We start from the raw sequence: 25,875 nt of genomic DNA, 5'->3' as shown, positions 1-25,875 counted from the left end.
TGAGAGGGCGGCCCGCTGAGGCCTTTTGGAGGGCTCACGTCACTTAGGCATTGATGCTTGCAGAGGAGCTGGCATCATGTCACCCCGCAGGGACAATGCCACACTCGTTTTCTTCCTTAGTGTATAGTTAGCTGTGTGCACACTTGACTTATGTCTCTCCAGATGGCAAGTTGATGAGGCTGGGTCTGTGTTTTTAAATTTTGGGCGTCTGGCACAGCCCATTGAAAGGTGTGGAACATAGAAGATGCTTAATAGTAATTGATAAATAGTAATAGAATTGATAACTAGACTGTTCCGTGAGACCTCTTGTTAAAGATTTGTGTATTAGTTTGCCAGGGCTGCCATTAAAAAGTGCTACAAACTTAGTGGCTTAAACAACAGAAATTTATTCTCTCACAGTCCTGGAGGCCAGATGTCTGCAGGGCCCTGCGTGCTCCCTCCAGATATGCTAGGGAAGGGCGTGTCCCAGGCCGCTCCCCTAGCCTCTGGCGGATCCTTGGCTCAGAGCCTTGTGGCTCCAGTTTTACAAGGCGTTATTCCTGGATGAGGCGTTATTCCCGTATGAGGCGTTATTCCTGCATGCGTCTCTGTACTCAGAGTCCCCTTCATGAGGACAGCAGCCGTATTGGGTTAGGGGCCCACTACTGTGACCCCGTCTTAACTAATTACATCTGTATCGACTCAATTTCCAAATAAGGGCAGATTCTGAGGTCCAGGGGTGAGGATTTCAGCATAAAAATCTGGGAGGACACAGTTCAGCCCATAGCAGGCAGTGTAACAGAATACTGCAGACAGGTGGCTTGAACAGCAGGACTTTGCTTTCTCACAGAGGTCAGGGTGTCGGCGCAGTCGGTGTCTGGTGAGGGCCCTCCCCTTGGTACAGATGGCGGCGTCCTCGCTGGGTGCTCACTTGCTGGGAGTGTGGAGGGGCGTCTGAGATGTCTCCTCATAAGGACGCTCATCCCACCTGAAGGCCCTGCCCGCACGGCTCATCTAAACCTAATTACTTCCCAGAGGCCCCGCCTCTGACCATCCCATTAGGGGTGGGGCTTCACCACATGGACTCTGGGCAGATAGGATTCAGCCCATCACAGGCAGTGAGCACTTGGAAGAAAGGGAAGGATACAGGGGAAGGTGGAAAACGAGAAAGTGTCAGCACAGGTTTCACCCCTTGTAGTCACCACTCACTCTGCTTTCCCTGGGCGCTTCGTCTCGGCCCTGGCTGCCGCTGGCGGTATGTGCACCGACACCTTCTGTCACCGGCCTTACCACCTAGAGAGCCTTGAGAAAACGTTTTGAATTCTATGCCCCAAAGCGTGGATTTTGTTATATCTAAACTTTTAAAGTAAAAGAAAAGCAAACATATTGAATCACCTCAAAGCCCTGAGATTGACGTTGGCAGACTTTGAATAATCTAACAAGCCTGTGAAACCAGACTGGCCCTGGGTGATGACTGCATATTGTCACCACCAGGCCATTACACTGCTGTCTGGGTGACTCCCGGATCTGAGGGTGTCTCAGAATCTGCAGGTGGGGGCGCGTTCTCACGTGCTGGTGCTCGTTGCATCCTCTCTGGTCGGCTTTCTTTCAGGAGCCAGCGAGGCCAGTTTTCCCTCATGGTTGAAATCCCTTATGACCGTTTGCTGCTGTGTGACCGACTGCTACCTCCAGAACGTGGCCATCTCCACTCTGCTGGAAGTGATTAACCATTCGCAGTCCCTGGCACTTGTCATCGAAGACAAGATGAAGCGCTACAAAAGCTCTGGCTACAACCCGTTTTCGGGCAGGCTGCAGATGGTCACGGCCCCGCCCGTGGCTCCAGGGATTCTGAAGGTCGTTGCAGAGAGGACAGACTTCTACCAGGTATTTCCCACCTGGAGGAGGGTGGGCGGGGCCCTGCGACCCTCTTCCCAGACCAGTTATTGAAAGTTGTCCCTAAGGTCACAGTCACCGTGATCAGAAATATGGCGGCTCTGGTGACACCAGAGAGGGTTACTCGAGACCGGTGCCTGCTTTGTGCTGTTTGCACAGTTTCTGGCCCTGGAGCGAGTATTCAGTATCACAGATTTAACTGTAACTTGATAATTAGAAACTGCAGTCACTTAGATAAAAAATAAATGATGGTTAGGGGGCTTGAACCAGTCAGTGGTTAATCTGATCCGTGCACAGTTTTGTCAGATAGAAACAAATGGGCCAAAAAAAGAAGTTCTCGGATGTGAGATGTCCCTAAAATATTATAACTCATAAGACATAATCTTTTTCTGTGACCTGGAAGATTGTGACCTAGAAGAATGCCTTCAGAAATGTTCCTCCCACAAGTGGGGACCATCCCTCCTTTTGAGTCACCCTGTGGGTTGAGCACCCCTGCTGTGCTCCTTGGGACTTAGGGAGGGGCTGCAATCAGTTGGGGACCCTGTAAGTTCAAAGATGGAGGACTTTATTTAGGGAATGATTTGTTTCTTGAAAGTGAATCAGGCATCTGCCACAGCATCGTGCATAGAAACGGAAACAAACAGGTTTGTGGACATAAAGCTGAAGGCCAGTTTGAGCCAACCCTAGGTGGTGGGGACAGTGTCCACCTCAAGACTGGTGACCATCGCACGTCCACCACGCTTCGCAGAGGACGCGCCTCTGGAACCTGTGCTGGCACAGGGCAGGGCTCGAGGCGTGCTCGTTGGAAGGGTGCGTCAGCCAGCAGGCTCTCGCTCCCAGTCTCCCAGTCGATTCGCTCTCTGAAGCTGGTCAGGAAGCTCGAGCACAACCTGTAATGTCGCCTCTTGCCTGGATGACTTCTGGGGGTGTCAGGGTTTGGTTTGGGTTTGTTTTGTTTTGTTAGTGGTGTTTCTTTGTGTATTAAGGATTCTCACAGAGCAAATGTAAGTAGAAGCCAGTACCTTGGGACAGGGAGTGGGCTGACACGGGGAGGAAATGAGTAGGTACTGCCCGTGATCACACGATGGCCCCTGTGTCCCAGAGGGTGGCTCGTGTGCTTTGGAATCAGCTGAACAAGGAGACCCGGGAACATCACATTACCTGTGTAGAACTGTTCTACCGGCTACACTGCCTGGCCCCGACGGCCAACATCTGTGAGGACATCATCTGCCATGCCCTCCTGGACCCCGACAAGGTGAGTCTCTGCAGCCCATAACCTCCATCCTGCAACGGTTCCAACTGCTGGGCCAGCCTGCCACTTTAAGTCCCCTGGGCAGGCTTAGGCATATCCAGTCGAAGTCACTCTGGGGCTCAGTGCACATCCTGGTTAATGTGCAGAAGTGTTGCAAATGCCAGGATGGGAAGAACTCCAGACCCAAGCCATCCCCTTGAGAGATCTAGAAGTGGGGTTCATGTCCGCATTAAGGCTCTCCAGGGACACCTCCCAGGCTCCCATGATGTCTGCAGGACCCTCGTGGGTACCACAGGGCTTCCGTAGCGTTGGTGAGGCCGGCAGACGTGCAGACTGTGTCACCCCTTGAAGCCCTGGCTCTCCTTTGCAGTCACATCGTGTCCTCGTGCTCTAAGCCATTCGACCCGTCACTTCAAAGGGCACGAGAACCCCGTGCTCTCGTGTGTTCCTTGCACACAGGCCTGCATGTGACCCTGGACGATGCACGTTACTAAAAATGCGTTGTGTCATGTTCCTTGCACACAGGCCTGCATGTGACCCTGGACACGGGCTAACGATGCACGTTACTGAAAACGCGTTGTGTCGAAGTGAGCAGGGAGGTGTCCTGTCCTGCAGGTCGGACACCAGGGACAAAGAGGGTCAGCTCTGCTGCCGCCTCTCTCCCCAGCTCTCGTTTGTTCTTAAATCGAGTTTGCTGCGACTGAAAAGAGTTTATTTCCTAATTAAGGGAACAAGATTGGAAGCTCTGTTTAGATTTTCCGTCATCTGGCACCTGACACGAGAGATCCAAGGCAGTCGGGTGACATCTCACAATCGCTCCTTCGATAGGTGAGGCCGTCCTTGTTGTCATTGACCCTTGGTGCAGAGGGACCCTTTGCAGAGATTCTTGAGCAGCACGTCGGGCGGGGGCGTGGGGGATGTGTGGCACTGACAACCCCACCCCTGGGTCGTGGTGCTCGGCAAACGAGTCCCATGATGCCTACGCGAATCTGGGCCAGACCCTTGTGAGTAGATAGGTGGTAGGAATTTATCGACGTGATCGGGGAGCCCAGCGTGCCTCCGAGTCACCTGAGGAGCTTTACTGCGTGTCCCTTGGGGGACTTCGTGGGGAGGTGCAGGTGGGCTAGATCGTGCTTGGAGCAGGGGCCACACTGTGTAGATAGATATGCTTGTAACATCATTAACTTCATGCAGGTACCTTACAGACCACATTGCGTTAAAAAATTCCCTTCCTGTTTCCAAAATCCTAGGTGTGGGGCCAGACCCGCGCCTCCGATGCCAGCTCGTGATGCCCGAGGCCCGCCCTCACGGTCATGTTTAACCGATCTGGCCGAGGATCTGGCCGAGGCTCGGGCACTGGGGTTAAAAGCTCTCCTGCTGATTGTAGCACGAAACGAGGTTGCACTCTGGTTGTCCTCGTCCGCCTGGGTCCACGAGCCCAGCGTGGGCCGGGCCCCGAGGTTCGTGGGCACACGCACTGGACACTGACCGGCGACGCGGTTCCACACACAGGTCCCTGTTCGTCGTGCTGGACAGCCTGACCTGCACGGACGGCGCCATCAGCGCAGCGGCCCAAGGCTGGCTGGTGCGGGCGCTCTCCCTCGGCGATGTGGCACGCATCCTCGAACCCGTGCTCCTGCTCCTGCTCCAGCCCAAAACCCAGAGGACCTCCATTCACTGCCTCAAGCAGGAGAACTCGGCGGGTGAGTGGGCTGCACGGGCCGCCAGGCCAGTTCTGTGTCCCAGAGCCCCGGGCCCAGGAGGGAGAGAGGGCGTCCTGGGCCCCGTGGCCACGTGTGACAGCTGAAGCACATAGACCCGCTCTGTGATGTCACCGGATTCAGACGGTGTAGAGGTAACCTCTGTAGATTTCTCTGTAGATTCGTGCGGACTTCTAAAATCTACGGATCAGATGAACCAGCACTTAGAAATGCTAGGGAGTGGGTTTCTTTTCACTAAATTTTTTTTAATAAAATAGGAAAATTTTAGTCACCCGAGTTCCAACGAAAATTGCTGATTCTTGATTCTTTTCCTGGAGAAGACAGTTCAGGAGCCTGTGAGGTAGGAGAAGAGAATAAGAGGCCACCCATTCACACGTCGCCAAAGCCAACCTGCACTGGGGGACAGTCATGGTCTGAGACCCGGCGTGCAGTGGAGTCTGGTTCACTTGGCCAGGCCTTCTCTCTGAGTCCCTGGGGACGGGTGGTTTGGAATCCCTTCCAAATCAGATGACCGACGGTGTTGAAATTTGCACATGATCTGGTCAGTTGTACTTTAGCTTATAAAAATAGCTTATTCGTGAACCCGCAATGACAGGTTAAGTGGTTTCTTTCTATCTGCTCTCTAAGGGTCTTTCCAGCTAGAAAATTCTCTTAACACACAGTCAGAAATGCAGAAGAAATAGCCTTTGGGTTCAGAGAACTTCCAGAGGCAAATTTAAAAGAATACAGGTGGGAGGAAGAAAAGGTCTCAAACCCGGGAGTTCATTACCGAGGGCTGCGTCTGGAGGACACTGCCCCACAGTGAGTTCGCTGACCCCTGGGGCGTTCATTACCGAGGGCTGTGTCTGGCCCAGCCCTCGGAGGACACTGCCCCACAGTGAGTGCGCTGACCCCTGGGGAGTTCATTACCGAGGGCTGTGTCTGGCCCAGCCCACGGAGGACACTGCCCCACAGTGAGTGTGCTGACCTCTGGGGAGTTCATTACCGAGGGCTGTGTCTGGCACAGCCCACGGAGGACACTGCCCCTCAGTGGGCACGCTGACTGCCGGCTGCTCTCCGAGCCACGGCTTCACCGGCTGTGAGTTCGTCTGCTTAGCTTGCTGGGTTGTAAATATTTTGTGTTTGTCACAGTCTTATCTTCCAGAGAAAGGCAGCCTAGCACCTAAATAAGCAAAGATTTCTGAGAAGGTGGCCTCTCTTGACAAGTTTTCTTGCCTAAAATTGTAACTTCTGGTTCTCCGTCAGGAAGAGCTGGCTGCCTTCTCAAAGAGGTTGCTTTTAATTATTCCACATCATAAGAAAGTAAAATTCAAAGAAGTTTTAACTAAGTACCTTCTTTAAAGTTTGACTGTCGCTTATGGTGCTTAATTTTTAGTATTCCTTTGTCTACGTTAAGAGGAAAGTTTTAACTCTGTGTTTTACCGGGTTTTAAAAGTCTGACGGCCCTTCCCGCTACTTCCCCTAGCGGATGTTTTCTGCTGCTTCCTGATGGGAGGAGGTCTCTTTCCTCTGCCACCTTCTTCCCTGGAGGCAACTAGAAGTGTGCTGCTTCGCCGGCCTTCCCTCTGTGGTCTGACAGTAACCCGTTTTTAAAATACTCCCGTGTGTGTCAGCAGCGCTTCTGTTTCTAACATCTTATTCTTCTTTCCTGGTCTTCGTTCATGTTCGTGGGATACATTGGTTGAGAGCCGCATGTTAAAAGTATTGGACGGTGCCAAAGACTTCAAGGTTTTGCCCTCTTTTAAAGAGATCTGAGTATTTTTAAATGTTGTATATCACAGAAGTACTAACATGCTTATTTTAAAAATTGGAATGATGAAGTAAAAACACAAGTCAGAGTGCCTTGTAATGCCAGGTGATAGAGCTAGTTCCGTTAATGGTCTGGCATGTATTCTTCTAGATATTTGCATAGGTGCATATAATAGATACTCTCCCCTAAATGGACTCATTCGATACAGCTTGATTCTGCAGCTTGATTTTTTTTCTCATACTTAATATATTCTGCACATTACTCCATGTCAGTGCGTATAGTTGTATCTTTTTAAAATGGGAACAGTTTGTCTTTACACAAGACCTTTCAGTGAATACTCTTCTAACTTTGAAACCTTCCTGACATTTCTGTAGGATACATTTCTTGAAAGGAAATTTCTGGGACAAAATATAATACATGCTTTTTAAAATCATCCCCTGCAATGTTATGATATTTACATTTTGTATGACAGAGAAACTAAATGATCTGATTTTGAATATTTTATGTATTTCTTTTGGTGTGTTGACCATATAGTATTTTCATTTCATAGTGATAAAATGTTTTTCCTCCCTTCAGCCTGCCTCCTCTCCTTTCTTGTTCCTAAAGAAATGTCCGAAGAATAATGAAAATTATTCCAGTTTTTAAAATAAGCATGTTAGTACTTCCGTAGTCAGAAAACACAACATTTTAAAAGAATGGCACCCCATGCTTGCAGGCACCCGTTTATTTTCTCTGTTGAAACATTGGTTTCCAATTTGTAGGCCCGTGGGTGGGCAGAGAGTAAACAGCGCTGCTCTGGGTGTGGTCGCTGAACCCCGATCTGTTTGTGAACCTCAGAGGGGGGTTTCTCAGGCCTCCTGGGGGGAGGTCTCAGGCTGTGGGGCGGGGGGCGGGGGACAGCGGGGGAGGTCTCTAGAGTGGGAAGCCCACAAGCACAGCGGCAGCTTTTTCTAGTGTGAAAAGCCCAGAGAGCTTGATTGATAGTTTGAGCTGCTTTCTCTTTTTTTAATGCTTACCTTATTTTATTTTTCTAAAATTAATCTATTTTCAAGTTATTGAAACGGTCTGAGAGGCAAGGCTAGTATTACTAGATAGCTTTCAAACAAGCCGAATGACATCTAGTCACTTCGGTAGTTTAAAGGACCCAAGCAGTGAGCAGTCTGGGTGAGGGTAACTCCTAGGACTTAGCGCTTGCTTCTCTTTCTATTCCGAAGACAACAGAGCAGGGCCCCAGACTCGCTCCCGGTGTTGGACAATTAAGCCAGCCTACCTGATTAATGTCAACGCTATGTCAAAATGTGAATTTTTACCATAACATAGTGTCTTAAGTTTGCCTCGTGAAGGATTAATTAAGCAGTTCTTCTGCCTCCAAACCGCACTAGAGAACAGAGAGATGAGTTTTGGGGAAAAGGCGATGTAGTGTCTTTAATTCTTTCCTTTTAATTTCTTCTAGAGATCAGATTTTATGTGATGCAGTGCATTACTGCATGTGGAGTCAGTATGGCCAGCCATGTCGTTTTTGTGAAAAACATGGTAAAAGTGTGGAATATGAATTAGCCAATGTGTCCTGATAACATGGGCCTTTAGGTAAAATAATCTGAATTTTGGAAGGACTGTGCATTAGCTGAGGATACTGTAACAAAATGCGGTAGACTGAGTGGTTTAAACAGTAGACATTCGTTTCTCAGTTCTGGAGGCTGGGAAGTCCAAGATCGAGGTTCTGGCAGGGTTTGGTTCCTGGCGAGAACTCTGTTCCTGGCTTGCAGATGGCTGCCTTCTGTCTTCATCCGCATCCTCTGCACGCATGGGGCAGGGGGGCAGGGTGGGTAGTGGAGAGGAGGAAGGAGAGAGACTTTTGAACATTTTGGAAGACCTGTTCAGTTATCTGCCTTTATCCACCGTGTAATCTGGACCCAGCTGTTCCAGTTTCATGGGGGGCATTCTGTTAATATTGGCCTTTCTGACTGGCCTTTAGACAAAGATCGCTCTAGAAGTAACTTGCCATAGCTCACCCCTCTGTTCTGAAGTTGTGTACCATCTTGTAATTTTCAGAAGACTTGCATCGTTGGTTTAACAGGAAGAAAACCTCTTGCAAAGAGGCGTGTGGCGTGTCGGAGCTTCAGGACGGCAGCCTGGAAGAAGGTGCGCCCCTGAGCCAGTTCACCACCGTGGACCGGGAGGCCATCTGGGCCGAGGTGGAGAAGGAACCAGAGAAGGGCCTGCCGGGAGGCGAGCTGACGGAGGAGGACCTTCCCTACTACGGGGACCTTCTCGACAGGACAGCCAGTGGCGCTCCTGACAGCAGCGAGCACACCGAGTCTGCAGACACGAGCTCTGCCCTCACGGACAGCGAGAACACGTCCTCCTTCTCCTCGCCGTCCCACGACCTGCAGGAGCCGAGCCACGAAGACAGCTGCTGCGCGCCCATCCCCACGGCCGGCCGGGGCTACCCCAGGCGCTCCGCCTTGCTGGCAGCCTTCCAGGCGGACACCTGCAAGTCCAGTGCCAGGTTGGGCCTGGCGCGCGTGGACTCGGACAGGACCCAGGCTTCAGAGTCGCTCTCCAGTGACGAGGAGGCCGACCTGGAGCTCCAGGCCCTCACCACGTCCAGGCTGCTGAAGCAGCAGCGGGAAAGGCAGGAGACGGTCGAGGCCTTGTTCAAGCACATCCTGCTCTACCTGCAGCCTTACGACTCCCGGCGCGTCCTCTACGCCTTCTCGGTGTTGGAGGCCGTGCTCAAAACCAACCCCAAGGAGTTCATCGAGGCCGTGTCTAGGACGAGCATGGACACTAGCTCCACTGCACACCTCAACCTCATCTCCAACCTCCTTGCTCGCCACCAGGAGGCCCTCGTTGGCCAGAGTTTCTACGGAAAACTGCAGACCCAGTCCCCCAACGTGTGTCCCCACTCCCTGCTGATCGAGCTCCTCACCTACCTGTGCCTGAGTTTCCTGCGCAGCTATTACCCCTGCTACTTGAAGGTGTCCCAGCGAGACACGCTCGGCAACCGGGACGTCCAGGTCAAGAGCGTGGAGGTTTTGATTAGAATAATGACGCAGCTGGTCTCAGTGGCCAAGTCCGCCGAAGGGAAGGACGTGGAGTTCATCCCCAGCTTGCTGCAGAGGTGCAAAGTTCAGGAGTTTGTCCTGCTGTCGCTGTCAGCGTCCATGTACACGAGCCAGAAGCGCTATGGCCTGGCCACGGCGGAGCGAGGCCGGGCCGTGCGGGAGGACAGCCTCTTCGAGGAGAGTCTCATCAACTTGGGCCAGGATCAGATCTGGAGTGAGCACCCCCTGCAGATCGAGTTGCTGAAGCTCCTGCAGGTGCTGATCGTCTTGGAACATCACCTGGGCCAGGTCCTGGAGGAGGCGGACAACCAGCCAGAGCTGTCCCGGGAGTGGCGGAGGGCCCTCAGCTTCCAGCAGGCCATCAGCGCCGTGCAGTACGTGCAGCCCCACCCCCTCACCTCCCAGGGGCTGCTGGTGTCCGCGGTGGTGAGAGGTCTGCAGCCGGCCTACGGCTACGGCATGCACCCGGCCTGGGTGAGCCTGGTCACACATTCCTTGCCATACTTCGGAAAGTCTCTGGGCTGGACAGTGACACCTTTCGTTGTCCAGATTTGCAAAAACTTGGATGAGCTGGTCAAGCAGTATGAAAGCGAATCTGCGAAGCTTTCTATCAGGTACGGTGAGGCCTTGAAGCGTTACTGTTCTTTTAGTGGTAGTTTTGGTAATGAACGATTGATTTGCTGTAGAAGCCAGCTGGAGGACAATTTCAGCCTAACTAGAAGCTTATTTAGCATTGTCAAGAGGGGTGACAAGGAACTAAATGTTCAGATCCTTGTCTTTAGTCCCACAGCTGCCCAGGCCAGCTTAGTGTTGCAGGACAAGCCAGTCACTCTGTTATTTTTGTAAAACGGAAGTAAAAATGTGAATCACCTTCACAGAAATTAGAACACCTGGAAACATTTTTCCAAAGTAACTACACGAATGTAAAACAGCACAAAAGACGCTTTACAATATTATGACAATATTTTATTATGTTGCCATGAGAACCCCAGTTTGTTTAAGATAGTGATTTCTCTCTGGTTGCTATGTTTATAAGATTAAGACCTTTCGTGGCCTCATTCTTAAAAATTCTCAAAACTACTTTCTCGTTTCTTCACCAAAGCATAACCTCCAAGAGGGAAAACATTTCTCCGGATTACCCACTCACTCTCTTGGAAGGTCTGACAACCATCAGTCATTTTTGTCTTTTGGAACAACCCAACCAAAATAAAAAGGTAGGTCTTTGAGTTGGAGGCAATTTTCATAACACCGGTATGACTTTCAAATAAGAAATGGGTGTAAGTAATGCTAATGTGTATGCAGATGCACGTGTATAGATGCAAATGTCATGCAAATGTATGCACCTAGTACTGCAGGTGTGGATTTGTTCTTCCCATACTCCTTTAGCCCTTGCCCATTGTTTCATCAGTAACTGCATGGAATAAAAGATAAAGCCATTTGCTTGATTTTTAAGCTGATGTTCATTTTTTCCCCCTATGTGCTTGAACTCTGTGTCGGGAGACATTTGAGCTGTTAGGTGCTCCACTCTATCTGGGATGGAATTTGAGAATGCAGTTAATGCTTGGTCCAATGATTGCGTTTGTAATGCGGAAATCTCAGACTCGCAGCTGTCCCTTTTTGAAAGAAGTCCATGGGTCAGATGCCCAGGGCAGCATGCTGCTTCCAGACCCCCGCACACGGGACTCGCTCGGAGGAGGCCGCGGCCCAGACTTCAGCCCGCCAGCACCGTTCTCCTCACGGAGAACCTCTGCCACTGATGCAGCCGGGTCTCACGCCTTTTCATTTTCAGACCACTGCCGTAAGCGACCCCAGCAATTTGAAAAATGCCAAGAATGCCATTCTGGAAGAGCTGCCTCGCATCGTGAACACCATGGCCCTTCTCTGGAATGTTCTCAAGAAGGAGGAGATGCAGAAGAGGCCCGTGGACCTCCTCGGGGCCACGAAGGGATCCTCTTCCGTTTACTTTAAAACCACCAAGGTGAGAGATTATTCTCTATGGTTTTGTGTTTTCCTTTGTCTTGTATTTTCTCACCAAAAATAAATGCATACGGGAACATACACGTAAATAAACTTAATGGGCTCGATAAAACTCAGATGTCTAAGTCCGAAGTAGAAATCTCTAGTTTGTCGATAACAAAAAATTTTTCTATTCTTGGAATAGAAGGCTTTGTGGGTAGTTTTCAGCCTGTATTATTTCCCTATTGCCTTTTTAAATTTTAATTAGAATTTTTTTTTTATGGTGACATTGGTTGGTGAAATGCAGTAAGTTTCAGGTGTATAATTCAACAGTGTGCCTATTTTTTAAACTGAAAATAAAGTCTCTGTGGGTTTGAGATGGGGTACCTGTTTCTCTCAAGCTCCTCTACTAAAACAGCTTATCTCTGTTCCACTGTTAGTGGTACCTTGTACATGTGGTGTCTTTGAATTTTTTTATTAAATCCAAATCACACAACCTAGAACAACATGTCTGGTTCGTTCTCCTCAGTTGTAACAGTCTCTGCCTTGGAAGCATCTAGGCACATGACACAGTCTCTGCTGTAGGGTGTGTGGCAGCCGTGTCTCACATCAGCTAAGCACCCATGGTGGCAAGGTTAGCCTCAGGGCTTACGCGGGTGCCGAACTGAGTAGAGGGGTTCAGAACACAGGGAGCCAGACTCCCAGGGCTCAGCTCCCTGCTTAGCGGTTCCCGGGACCTCGGGCAAGTTCATTAACCTCCCTGTGCTGCAGAGTCCTCAGCTGGAAGCTCCATAAAAATCCTCTCTGTTGATTGGCATATTTAGTTCTCACCTACGAGGTCATACTGTTACTCCCAGGTTACAGATGAGGACGTTGGGGCAGAAAGAGAGTGAGTGCTTTGCCCGCAATCACACATCTGATAAGTGGCAGCAGTGGGATCAGACCCAGGCAGTCCGGTGCCCAGGTCAGAGTGCTTTTAGGTACTGTGGTGCACAGGCCTCCAGAATATTCTGTTGGTCCCATGGATGCCCGTCAGGGGAAATCCATATTCCAAGCTTCCACAGGAACTTGCTTGAAGCTCAAGTCTTCTCTAAAAAAGAATAAAGAAAACCCTTAGACACTTAACCTCTGACCCTCAGTTTTCTCATTCGTAAAATGGGTCTGTCATCAGTATCCTACCTCACAGGCTCATGGAAGGACTCATTTTGATGATGGCGAGCATTTGTTGAGCACTTAACTCTAAGCCCGCCCTAAAGGACCAAGGCCTTGGGCAGGGACGTCGATAGTCTCCCTAGAGCAGGGGCCGGGGTGGCATGGAAGGGACATCCCTATCCCATGCTCACCTGCATCTAACGCACTGAGCAGAGGCAGAGGGAACATGCTAGGAAGCGTTCAGTAAGCTCATGCGTTTGGTGAACATCTGCATGCCCGCTATGTGTCCCAGGACCTGATCATGAGCCGGGAAGTCCCTGCCCTCGTGGCAGACACAGATAATTTACACAGAACGGTGACAGCGCTACAGAGAGATGCAGGGCGCTCCAACAGCATGCCACCCAGGGCTGGGCGGGGTGGCCTTTCTGAGGCAGAGTGGCTGCAGAGACCCCTGAGAGCACCTGACCAGGGCAGTGGCAGGAAAGGCTTGGCGCCCCACGGGGTTCGCAGGGGAGGGAACACGGCAGTTCCAGAAACTGAGAAAAATCCACACTCAGTGAAAGGGAGGGGGCGAGTGGGGTCTGGGGCACTGTTCTGCGTTTATTCTGAATCGATTAAACAATAATAGTAGTTACTAGTACTTATTTCAGGAAACCGGACAGCATCTTTCTAGCGATTACAAGCCTTTCCTGGGCTGGTCGAGACAGGCAGAGGCTGAGGACCTTGGGGTGGGCTAGCGCCGGCCCACTGCCGGTCGCCCCTTATCTGCAAAGCCCCAGCCCTGCTCATGGCTGCTCGAGGGTGGTGCGCCCCAGCTCCCAGTCTCCTCCCGTTGGCTCAGCCGGCGCCTGTCTGCCCACCGTGCATGTCTCCACCGCACATCCAGGTCCCCCAGGAGGAACCCCGACCCCTGCTCTTCCCACGGTGCCGGGGACACTGACCGCATGGCCCTGCTCCCAGCATTTGTAGACGGTATCAGGTGCCAAGTACACGGCAGCCCTGACACTGCTCTGCAATAACTCTTTTTTTCTCCCCATTTTTTAGACGATACGACAAAAAATTTTAGAGTTCTTGAACCCCTTGACAGCCCATCTGGGAGTTCAGTTAATAGCCGCCGTCGCAGCCGTATGGAGCAGAAAGAAAGTTCAACGTCACAGTAAGCTGAAGGTAACGCTAAACTTCCTCTACAGACATGCTAAAATGTTGTGTGTAATCACAGGTGACCTTGGAGGCTGACGTGGGAAACTACCGAAGCCGTTTCACCACTGTGAAGGCAGGAGATACTATAGCTGTGTCTCAGGACAGCTAGATTTGTACGGAGGGTGGGCGGGGAGGAGAGCCCACCCCAGCTTCTGTTTTTCTGATCTCTCCGGAGTGAGTATGTAGTACTTCTGTTCAACCTTTTACCTCTAACACCTGTAGTGTGTATACAAGAGTGTGTGTAACACGTACAGTTCAGAGAATTAAACACCATGAACCTACCTCCTAACTTAAGGAATTGTTCGTTATCCTACCTGTGAAGGTCGTGATATCATCTTATGGCTTTAATTTTTTTAAACCATCTTTTTTAAAGACTTCACTTTTTTAGGTTCACGACAAAACGAGAGGAAGGTACAGAGAGTTCCCATTGCACTCTCCTCACGTGCACAGCCTCCCCCGCCACCAGCGCCCCTCGGCCCCCCCACCCACCACCACCAGCGCCCCCCATGACACATCATTATCACCCAAAGTTCATAGTTTATGTTAGGGTTTTTTAATTTATAGAAATAGCACTTGTCCATGAGGGTAAAGAAAGTTTAAGTCATCACATTCCTGTGCTCAAACTTGTTTGCGTTCCGTCCATTCCTTATCCACTGACTGGTCCATCACGATGTTGTTGTCCAGGGACTTGGTTCCTCCTCTTGACCATCCAGGCTCCTACCTCGTACCGCCCTCAGAGGGTCTCTCCCACCCACCGGACACAATCTCGGTGCCCAATGGGGGTTTCTGTTTCCTGAGGAGGCGTGAGCGGTCAGCGGCACAGGCCACCCTGCTCAGCACACGCGGGGTCTTTCCCTGACGATACACCTGACAATTCAAGTGCACGTGACCATGTTATGCGGACTTCTGTCCTCAAAATCTGCATCCCACACCGGGGCTTCCTGTCAGGGCGAGCTAATGTGAACCTGATTTATCTGCTTTTCTTACTGTCCTCGTACCATGGGGGCCATCTCTTGATGCCAGCCTGTTTCCTTCAAATTCAGTATATCTGTTTCTAAAACGGTTCATAAGCCTGAACATGCTCATGTTGTACTGCCCGTCACCAACTGTACCTCTCAGTCCTGATCGGCATCAGACACTGACTGTGTTGTCGTGATTAAAGGCTTAGCTCACTGTTTCCACCAGTGAAGTCCTTTACCCAGTGTTCGTTTCAGCATCTGTGTAAAAGATTCAAACAAATCTTTTTCTACAACACGGGTGGACCTAGAATGGTGTGCTGAGTAGAGTATGTGAAGACAGAAAAAGACAAATGTAACATGATTTCATCTATATGTAGAATCTAAAGAACAAAATAAATGAACAAAAAATGAAGTTACAGATACAGGAACAAATTGATGGCTGCCAGATGGGAGGCGGGTGGGGGCGGGGGAAAAGGGGAAGGGATGAACAAGCACAAACTGGCAGCTACAAAATGTTCGCGGGCATGTAAAGCACAGTATAAGGAATACAGTCTGTTGCAGTAACTATGTGTGATGTCAGGTGGGTACTAGATTTATCGGGGTGATCACTTCGTAAGGTATATAAATGTCTGATCACCATGTTGTACAGCTGAAACTAATACTGTATGCCACCTGTAATTGAAAAATTTTTAAATCATTTTTTAAAATAAAATCTCTCCAGGGGCAAGTATTACAGAGTACTTTCTGTGCATCCTTCTCATTGTCGTTTTCTGTCTGTAAGCTTTTTTTTTTTTTTTTTTGAAAATTAAAAAAAAAAAAGTTATGGTGACACTGGTTAATGAAATCTGCTAAGTTTCAGCTGTACCTTTTAGCGCTAAGGCCTATCTATATTTACACTGTGTGTTCACCTCCCACAGTCAGATTTCTTTCTGACACCACATATCTGACCCCTTTTGTCTGCAAGCTTTAAAGGAATTCCTTTGTTCCTGGCAGATTGTCCCGGCGGCAAGTGCGTCACAGCTGACCCTCGTTGACCTGATCTGTGCGCTGAGCACCCTGCAGGCAGACACGGTGCTGCACCTGGTGAAGGAGGTGGTGAAGAGGCCACCGCAGATCCGAGGGGACGAGGTCAGGAGCCCGGGGAACCTCCAGATGAAGGCGTGTCATTCTCGTAGCTCATGTCTTAGCAACTGCATTTGGGAGGGAGACAGGTCTCAAGAGCAACTAGGGATTCGGGGGGTCAGAAACGGGGGTATTTCTGCTGGGCTTTGGGGAGATGGCCTGAGACGTGCCCCAGAGGCTTCGGTGCTGGTGAGAGATGGGAAGGAAGCGTCTTTCATCCTCACGTCCCTGCTGCAGAGCGCACTGCCCAGTCCCGGGTTCTAATCACGTACCTACTGCGCGCCAAATCGAAAATCTCTAGAAAGAGGAAGTGGCACTTTCATGAAGGAACTTGCAGCCAAAAAGAAGTCAAAGATGAGCAAAGCCAGACAAATGGCCAGTCGTTTTGGCAGCCTCGCGCTTTCTCTCAGGCCGGTGTTCTAAGGGCTGGGTCATCATCCTAGGGACACGGCCTTGAGCTACTGGAAACCAGGCTGGTGTTTGTTCAGGTCTCTTAGTGTTGCAGGGTGGACAGCATGGTTTGTGCTAAAAGCTTCAGTCCTTATAGGCCCAGGCCAAGGTCAAGGCCTCGTCAAGACGAGAGCACGGAGGGGCCTGACTAGAGTTCGGTGAGGGAGAGCATCTTCGTCAAAGGGCAAATTAAAAGTTTGCATAAATGTTTATGGAAGAAAATGCAGGTCAGAGGACGTAACTCATGCTAGACGTTCTGAGAAAGAGGAGACTTGATCTGCCGCGGGGAATGTTGAAGGCTGTCGTGACTGAACCATGGAGCTTCCGTAGTTTTCCGGGTTCATTTCTGCAAAGCGTCCAGCAGGTCTGTGGTGCGCATAGAGACGCTTTTCAGTTATGCACGATGGTTTTGAAGCAGAACAGACTTTGTGGTTTAACATCTTTATGCCCTTAGAGATTTCTGTTTTGACCAAAGCGGACCTCTTCAGCGAAAACGTAGGAGCTGTTTTATTCTCAATTAATTAATTTGACAGAAGCCAAGGATTTATTTCAATCTTGAAATAATTGTCTTCTATCAAGTGATTTAAAATTATCCATTTAGGAAAAATTGAAGAATAATTCTCTAAATAAAAATTCATGGAATGGACAAAGTGATTATTACATTAAAAAAAAACCATATATATACATATATAGTTTTACTGAAACAGATATTTGTACATCAGTGTTCATAATAGCTTTATTCACAATAGCCAAAGGTAGAAACAACCCAAGTGTCCATCAGCGGATGAATGAACAAAATGTGGTACATCAAGACAGTGAGATATTTCTCATCCTTAGAAAGGAAAGGAGATTCCGACACAACATGGATGAACCTGGAAGACATTACGCTAGGTGAAATAAGCCAGTCTCAAAAGGACAAGCGTTATATGATCCCACTTACATGAGGTGCCTAGAGTGGTCAGATCCACAGAACAGAAGGCAGAATGGTGGTGCCAGGGGCTGGGGGCGAGGGAGAGGGTCCTAGTGTGTAATGGGTGCAGAGTTTCAGTGTGGGACGATGAAAAAGCCCTGGAGATGGATGGCGGTGCTGGCACTGCGGCCATGTGAACGTGCTGAATGTCACCTAACTGTGCGCTTGAAGATGGTTAAGATGGCAAATCTTATGTACATTTACCACGATAACTGTTTTTTGGTTTTTTTTAAATGCCTGCAGCACCCAGTCTTCCTAGGTGGTCTCCTATCCAAGTGCTAACCAGTCCCGACCCTGCTTAGCTTCCGAGATCAGACGGGATCGGGCGCGTTCAGGGTGGCATGGCCATAGACTACCACAATAATTTTTATAACCAACAAAAGGAATACAGTTTTTAGGTGTTAAGGTCATCACACTCAGAATGGTGAAGAAAAGCCGAACTTCGCAGTCAAATGTTTTCAGCCATTTTTTTACCCCATAGTGAGAAAACTGACCGAGACGATTTTGGCACTTCTGATAGCTCTCTGCCTGCCGTGGTGTAGAATTCTCCATCTGGGGCTTCTCCTCGGAAAGGGCCACCTGCCCGTGGCCCAGGGACACCCCGTACAGAAATGTCCGTGCCGGAAGGCCTGGCCCTACGTGGGCTTCTAACCCGTCAGTGATGCTCAGAGCCCTGGTCCCTGTCATTCCATGTTTGTTGAAAGTCTACTCTGCGCAGCAGTGGTGGGGACCCCTGACTAGTGAGGCTGTTCCTGCCCTCTGTCAGCCCGTGTTCTAGTTGGGAAAAGGCGATAGCACAGCCTAAGTGTTAACGCTGTGAGGCCAGATGAGGGAACCACCCAAGTGTTTAAGGAGCTGATGTAGGATGCACAGGGCCAACCTCACGGCGTTTGCCGGTCGTCTGTCCTGCATCTCCCTCGAGTGTCTGGTAGTCTTGTTGCCTTCCACTCTTATACGGAAAAACAAAAGTCATTTAACCCTGGGAGAGCAGAGCAGGGACGGAGAGGCCATCAAATCCGCATGGATTTGCGTTGGTGACTGAGCTGCCATGCTGGCAATTGGTCCCACGAGTGGCCTTAAGGAAGTAGAACCACAAGGTGAGTGAATGGCTTTCAGGAGAAGGCTCTGGACGGCGTTTATACACAGATGGAGCAGGTGCTTTCAAGTTTTGTTCCTTCACATTACTTGAATTTCTACAAAAATCTTCAACTTCTACTCCCAGGCTAAAAGAAAAGAAAAAAAAAACAACTTAGATCTTTTCTGCCTGACTGATTTTTGGCCGCACAAATAGTAAAATTACGTTTCGCGGTTAGTTCAGTTCATTAGCTCAACTTCTATAATTTGTACAAGTGGCTTTTTACAAGCAAGGAAGAAACCAATTTCTAAGTCATTCTGACCGCTTGAGATTTAGGGACATTGCTTGGGGTGGGTTTGAGGGGATTCCTTGAGCTAAGAATTCGAATTTTTAATTGTCTCTTGTCTATAGTTGGTCGAAGGCATTCATAAGGGTCAACATTGGCCCCCAACTTTTGTTTTGGGAGGTTCGGTTATAGTGGCAAATTTTCCCTGAATGTTTGTTGAAAGCCTAAATGGGAAGTAGGTAAACATAAATGGAACCACTCTAAAAGCCTGCCAAGAGGGGCGCTAATGCTTAGGGACCTCACAGGATACATTTGCTTTGTTACTCTCCCGTTGACACTTTCATGTCTATTATTATATTTGAAGACGCTTCTGCTAAAAATCTTTGCTTTGTTAGGCTGTAGAATCTGTGTCATTCTGTATTTGAATTCTTTTACTGACTTGGAGTAATTGGTTTTGCTTTAATTTTCAGAAATCACCCCTCGTGGATATCCCCGTGTTACAGTTTTGCTTTGCTTTCATCCAAAGGTAATACGACCCCCTCAAAAACATTTCACAATTATAGATGTTATTGCGATGATTCTAAATGCTAACTTTGATTGTATGTCTTGACTACTGACGAAAATATCTTAATGATGTCCTGCTTTCCTCCCGAGGTATGGGAGTGCCCTGATGATCTTACTATCCTTCTCCAGAGACGTCATTTTAAAATCCGTGTGCTGTAAATTGCACACTTTATATCAGCAAAGCTTTAAGTGAGGTAAACTTTCAAAGAAACAGTTTGTGTTAAATTGATACAAAAAAAAAATTGGAAAGTATTCAAGACTTGTTTTAGAAAAAGGAGGAATGATTATTTTTGGTCTTGTCCTCTCTGCTTTCCCAGGTGTTCTGCTGGGTGGCTTCCGCTTGGGTTTACCGAGCTTCATCTCCGTATTCAGCCATCTCAGCCACAGGGGGTTTAAAAACAGATTCCTCAGGCATTTTTCCACGGATGGAAGGGAACTTTGACAGGGTCTCATTCAGGTCTGACAGTGGCACTTTCCAGGTGCAGCTCCCAGGCCCCCCCATGTGTGGAATGTTCTTGGCTGCAGCAGTGGGGGTGAAGGGGGCATGCACCCCACCTGAGGAGGCCCTGGCCTCTTCACGTATCTGTCAGGAGTTTCACAGGAAGTGAATCTGACAGGCAGGCACAGGCTCCTGGGTTAGCAGTTCACAGTCCACAATCATTTCCACTCTCCATGTCCTGTGGTCGCAGGAAGGTAAATCAAGGGTTGTAGTTCCAGGAGCCCCGGGTCTGGGGTTGAGTTCAGACCAGCCAGGGACCCTTCACCCACAAACACCATTGTTTTTATTTCCTCCTGGAGTTGGATGAGCTGTCACATCTCCTCGTGACAGCTAATGTGTATGGTAATGTGAGTGAGCTTCTGTTATAGTGGCCTAAGTGACATCTAAGCTTTCAGAGCAGCTGCAGGTTAGATTTTTATCCTCCTTTTGCAGAGCAGGCGCTGCCGAGATCACTCAGGAGTAAGTCAGGGACCAGGACTTGAACCTGGGGCCATCTGGCCATGGCTGACCTGCAGCCACTGTGCCATGCGGCCTCGCTTTGTGGCTGCAATCCTGAATCCTCTTCACTCTCCATGAGGCTTGACCTGAGAGCTGCTCAAGGTCATCTTCCTGGTGGGTGACCGCTGACTTGTCACTTTGTGACCTTCGGGTGGGTGACTCCTTGTTACCAATGATATCGGAGAAGCTGAATATTAGATCTAGACAGGCCCAAGTGATCAAAGACGATCCTCTAGTTTAAGGCTTTTAGTTTTATGGAGGAGGAAACGGAACATCTGACCTGTCAGCGGCGGGATTTCAGGTCTCCAAACTCCAGGTTCTTGCCAGAATACCAAAGTTTAGCTTGTGTATGTTGTAATCAAAAAAAAGAATAAGCCACTCAGTCTCAGATAAGCCATCTTCCTTCTGTTTGCCAATTGTCTGGTTCTAAAATGTGCTTATAAATAAAAGTTTTGTTTTTTGACTTGTTTATGGTTGGGTATTTTTCCCTTTTTTATCTATCTTTTATTTTTTACCATAAGTACCAGCAGTCTTGGCCTGATCCTAGACCCCAGTACTTTTCAGTTATTTATTTATGAAATGCCCACTGTGCAGCAGGCCTCTGGAGATACGGAGTGAGCCGTGCCCTCACGAAGGTCTCTTTCTGGGGCGTCTGGGCTCTGTGCCTCCACCGGGCAAGTGAGGGAAAAGATCTCAGGAAGGGACAATGGAAACGGGCTGTGTCTGGGTGGGTGACTATTAAGGTGTCCGGTGCACTTGACGTCCAGGAACCTCTCCGTGGATGAGGGTCTAGCCTGCCCGTCGTGTTGGTGGTGACTCAGTCTGGAATTGGAACCCATGGCATCTCACTCACTGCTCCTGACTAGACAATCAGATCTAAGTCGCTGAACCGGCGCATGCTTTGAAAATGCCTCTCTTGATCTATTTGTAACCTTCTCTTTTCTTGGGCAAATCTCAAATGAAACAAAGCCCTGACCGTTGTCATACAAATACGACGGGTGTTCAGATGCCAGTGGTTATTTTTACAGCCATCTTGCCTGTTCAGATCCCCACCGAGGAGCAGAGATGGAACCAGCAACCTCCACATGAAAATACAACAGAGAGTACAAAAGCCACGTCACCGATATTGCTCAATGCCAACTCTCTCTGTTTTTGGAAAGCAGGCTCCCAGCAGCGGCCTTGCAGGAGAACTTCCCTTCCTTGCTGGGCATGCTGAAGGAATCTGTGCAGCTGAATCTAGCTCCGCCCGGATACTTCCTGCTCCTCAGGTACCGTGTTGCAGCGTTTACATCATCGTGGTTTTCTGCTGGCACGTGTTCTATGTCGACAGCATTCTTAGTCTGAACCGGGTTGTCTCTCAACAGCATGCTGAATGACTTTGTAACAAGAACACCCAACCTGGAAAGCAAGAAGGATCAAAAGGACCTGCAGGTCTGTATGAGCAAAACTGGAGCAGAGTGTTACTGTCCCGGGGTGGCGTCCGTCTTTAGAGGGTGTCGCTGTGGATAGTAAATGCTGGGAAGAGCCGGATCTTCAGTTCGCGCTGGTCCTCAGGCCTCATGTCCTCTGTTACCGTCTGCAGAGGGCTCGATGGTCTCCCGAGGAACGTTCTTGCGCTCAGCTCGAGCATCCGCTGAAGTCGACAAGCCGCGCTCTCCCTCCCACCGTGCGCAGGTGGCTGTGGAGCTGCCCCTTGCGATAATAACTTTATATGTGGATGTCTTTCCTTAAACCCTTACCCCCTTATTAAAGCAATGCATACAAACTCATAGGAAATTTTAAAAATACTGAAAATTAAAAGTAAAAGTTACCCAGAGGAGAAGGAAAATCTCCTTCGAGTAGAATGCCAAATGTAAATAGAAGTAATGGTGGAGTTAGAAATCGCTATTTCACAGCCAGCAGAGTCATTGATTGCAGGGTTTGGAGGTAACGTCCCGGTTTAAGCAGGATGCACGTGTTACAGCTTCGACGCCACTCCTGCTCCTGTTAGGCCCCTCGGCACTTGTGAAAAGTCCGTCCAGCTCCCAGTTCCAAACCACGGGGGTTCTGTATAAAGCATCGTGAAGCATAATTAGAGCATCCAGGGGACTCTTTGGACCTCACCTTGTAGAGAAGGAAGCACCGTAAGGGGCAGGCACCACAGCCAGTGTTTGGGTACCACTTGCCTAGACAAACCCCACGAGGCCTGTTCCCCAGAGCCGGTCCTGTGTCCCCCACCCCATAGCCTTGGCCTCAGGCATTCCTCAGCCGGTGCAACTGGTGCACCTCACCTCTGCTCCATTTGGTAGGCGGTCCGAGTGGCCCCCACTTCTGTTCCATGATGCCTCAGCCTCCCCGACACTAACTCCTGCCTTCTGTTTCAAGGTACCTTACACTTTCCTGTCGACTCTGCGCATGACATGGGGGCTCCTCTAGGCCCTCAACCCCTTTTCTGGATCTTTCCTGCTGCGTCCGCCCTCCTTGCCACTCGGCAGGCAGACATGCTCTCGCTTCACGCCCACACTCACGGTTGGGCTCACAGTGCAAGTCAGGATTGTCCAGTTCCCAGATGTCAGGGACATACAGCCCCTCTTAGCCGGTGACATGTGGTGAAACTGGCTTGAGAAACCTACTCGGAGTTCCCATCTCTGTCCCAGCTACTCGAACAGACTCTTCACTGATTGTAATCCTGATGCGAATGACTCTTCACTTCACCTCCAGCAAATCAATTTAATTTTGTTCCTTGTTATATTATTGAAAGGTGCATTTCTAGCAAGAACCCATGATCCTAAAGATTAAACCGGAAAGCTAATCTGCTAGATGCCATGTGCAGCGATGACTTCTGTTTCTGTGTTTTACCTGCGTTTGTCAATGTAGTAGTCACTAGTCACACGTGGCTGTTGAGCAGTTAACTGTGGCTCATCTGAGTTGAATGTGTTAAGTGCAAAATACACATCAATTTCAAAGACAGTACAAAAGAATGCAAAATTTCATAAATTCTATATGGATTCCACTTTGATAATATTTTGGCTATATTGGGTTCAACATTACCAGCTTTTCCCTTTCTACTGCCTTTTAATGTGGCTCCTAGAAAATTTAATATTACCCATGTGGCTTGCATTGTATTTATTGGATGGCGCTGTTTTAGGCACATGAGATTCTTTTCTGTAATTAACTTCCTTTCCTCTTTCTCCTGATTCCTCTCAGGAGGTCACTCAAAAAATCCTAGAAGCCGTGGGGAACATTGCCGGCTCTTCCTTGGAACAAACCAGCTGGCTCAGCCGAAACCTAGAAGTGAAGGCCCAGCCTCAGATCTCTCTGGAAGAATCCGATGCCGAGGAAGATTTGTACGGTAGGTGTAGAAGGGCCAGAAAATAGTGCCTGCTGCCAGCTAGTGGGTCGAGTTTTTCCTTAAAAGGAAACTGTTTTCACTTCTTACAGTATGTCACATGTATAAGAAACAGGATTCCACTACGAGTGTCCCAAGTAACGGGCTACCATGTTAACCCTCATGAGCAGAGATGAGGGTCCAAGAGAGTAACTCCCAAGATAATTTGCGTGGATTCAGCAATAAAAATCTGTAGGGGATAAAAAATAGGAAAAGGTATGAGGAACCGTGGGAGCAAACCTTAGTAAAGCGACAAGCGGCTCAGGCAGTCTGCGTTGTGTGTTCCATCTCTGGCCGACACACCCTCACCTCCCAGCGATCCTTGTGTGTCATTGCCCTGGATGAGGGGCTTTTATAATAAGAGGTCGTGTAAACCAGGCACACCCCCGCCTCTCTACTGGTGATAGCTTCCTAAAAGATGGCCTGGAGGCTTGCAAAGGAGATTCATCCATCTACTCCAAGGACCCCGATCAGCCAGATACTCTTGAAGAGTCTCAATTAAGTGCAAATGAAGATTGTCAATGGCCGGGGCCCTAAAGACCACCACACAGGTCCGTCAGTCAAGCAGATCTTAGGCTCGGAGAACTACTGTGGTGAGGGAGACACTTGGCGGTCACAGGAGTGTCTCAGCAAGGGGAGTTTGGAGGGGATATTTGTAGGGTTGTAGGGCCTTGGCTGAGCCTTTCGTGGCAGGTCTTTCAAAGCAGAGAACTGGTTGGGATTCGCAGAGTTAGTGTTACGATGCCTTTGGATGGGTGGGTACAGCATGAGTCAGTGGTCCAGGGTGGGTCTTGATGGGCACACGCTGCTCATTGTGATATGTGACAATTCTAGTTGGTTTACCATCTTTCTTTCAGGATTAAGTATATCTTGGAGCAAGTAACTATGTTTGCTCAATGTCATTTAACACCAGGACAGGAAGACACACCCAGTCCCAATATTGTTCATCACTGGATGAGGAAATCGAATTTGTCTCAGTTTTCTTAACACAGGGCAAAAAAATACATTTAAGTTCTCGATAGCACAGTCCCCTTCACAAGTGTTTAAAATGTTCAAAAACTGCTGTCATGTTTTATTACCTTTATCATTATCATTGGCAATAGTTACATCAGCAGAAACAAAGCCGGACTCGTGATTTTTAACACACTGGGGAAGAAGTGTTGAGAAGTTAGGGCTCTTTTCTGTTGCGAGTAGCAGAAATGCACGTTTAGACTGACAGAAGCAACGCAGAACCTTTTTGGCTTTCGTAAGTAAAAAGCCCAGGCATCAGTATGTGGTTTAGGCATGGCAGACTCCAGGTGCTCAGATGAGGGTAATCACATCTCGTGCAGAGATCCTGGTTGGCTCCTCTTGGGCCGCGTGGCTGACCTGGGGGTGCACTGGAGGCACAGGAAATGAGCCCCCACCTGGAAGGATGGTGTGTGTGTGCTGGACCAGCTATGGTACCACCTCCATTACTCGTTTGCCATATTTGTTTGACAGCTGGTTTTGTGGTTTGCCTAAGAGAAATAATTATACTTTAGGGCGAGGATGCTATAACTGTATACTATCACTGGCTAATAGAAACTAGCAATTATGCTTTCACAGGCTGCGGTTATGGTTTTAGTAATGGTTCTAGAAAAAGAGCTCTCACCTTTACTTGGCTAATTCACCCTCAGTTATACCCGTCCTGCGTACTAATAAACAGATCGATCTGCTTCACCACCAATGCAGCTGTGCCAGCTATGTCGAGTGTTATTGGGCCTTTTGTGCAATCGTTAAATTTAACCTCAAGATAATACTGTAATTACATGATTTTTAAAAAGAAATCATAGCATTCTAAAGCTTGAGATGATTTTTGAGCTTCTTAGTAAGACTTAATTAGTAAATTACAGACTACCAAAAACCTGAGTGTTTAGATCACAACTATTTTGTTTCAGTCTTGAACAAATGATTGGCCTTTAAAGTATGGTATAGAATGAGGCTTCAAAGTGGTGCATTTTCCTCCACTTAGTTTTTAATGCGTGCAGCGGGTGCAGAGTTTCCTCCGTGCAAATGTGTCTGGTGTGTGCCACACACCGCTGCGTATCAGCGCCACAGCGGCCGCCGAAATGAGCAGGGCCTCTGCTCTCATG

General features: G+C 49.0%; 1 protein-coding gene and 1 pseudogene across 1 annotated transcript in view; one reads left to right on the top strand and one right to left on the bottom strand.

Annotated features, from left to right (window-relative positions):
* DOPEY2 (dopey family member 2) overlaps window positions 1-25,875 on the top strand; it is a 79,425-nt gene that overhangs the window by 39,872 nt on the left and 13,678 nt on the right. The window contains exons 14-27 of the mRNA XM_025050184.1: window positions 138-183; window positions 1,599-1,863; window positions 2,975-3,127; window positions 3,852-3,952; window positions 4,637-4,827; window positions 8,648-10,277; window positions 10,766-10,877; window positions 11,453-11,641; window positions 13,816-13,938; window positions 15,924-16,058; window positions 19,304-19,359; window positions 21,558-21,662; window positions 21,759-21,825; window positions 23,581-23,725. Of these exons, the coding sequence (XP_024905952.1) occupies window positions 138-183; window positions 1,599-1,863; window positions 2,975-3,127; window positions 3,852-3,952; window positions 4,637-4,827; window positions 8,648-10,277; window positions 10,766-10,877; window positions 11,453-11,641; window positions 13,816-13,938; window positions 15,924-16,058; window positions 19,304-19,359; window positions 21,558-21,662; window positions 21,759-21,825; window positions 23,581-23,725 (3,318 nt within the window). The remainder of the gene's footprint in view (window positions 1-137; window positions 184-1,598; window positions 1,864-2,974; window positions 3,128-3,851; window positions 3,953-4,636; window positions 4,828-8,647; window positions 10,278-10,765; window positions 10,878-11,452; window positions 11,642-13,815; window positions 13,939-15,923; window positions 16,059-19,303; window positions 19,360-21,557; window positions 21,663-21,758; window positions 21,826-23,580; window positions 23,726-25,875) is intronic.
* LOC112483810 lies at window positions 17,707-17,825 on the bottom strand (annotated as a pseudogene).

The sequence above is a fragment of the Pteropus alecto genome, unplaced genomic scaffold, assembly GCF_000325575.1.
Source record: "Pteropus alecto unplaced genomic scaffold, ASM32557v1 scaffold97, whole genome shotgun sequence".
Taxonomy (NCBI): Eukaryota; Metazoa; Chordata; class Mammalia; order Chiroptera; family Pteropodidae; genus Pteropus; species Pteropus alecto.
This window is presented reverse-complemented; position numbering and strand designations above follow the sequence as displayed.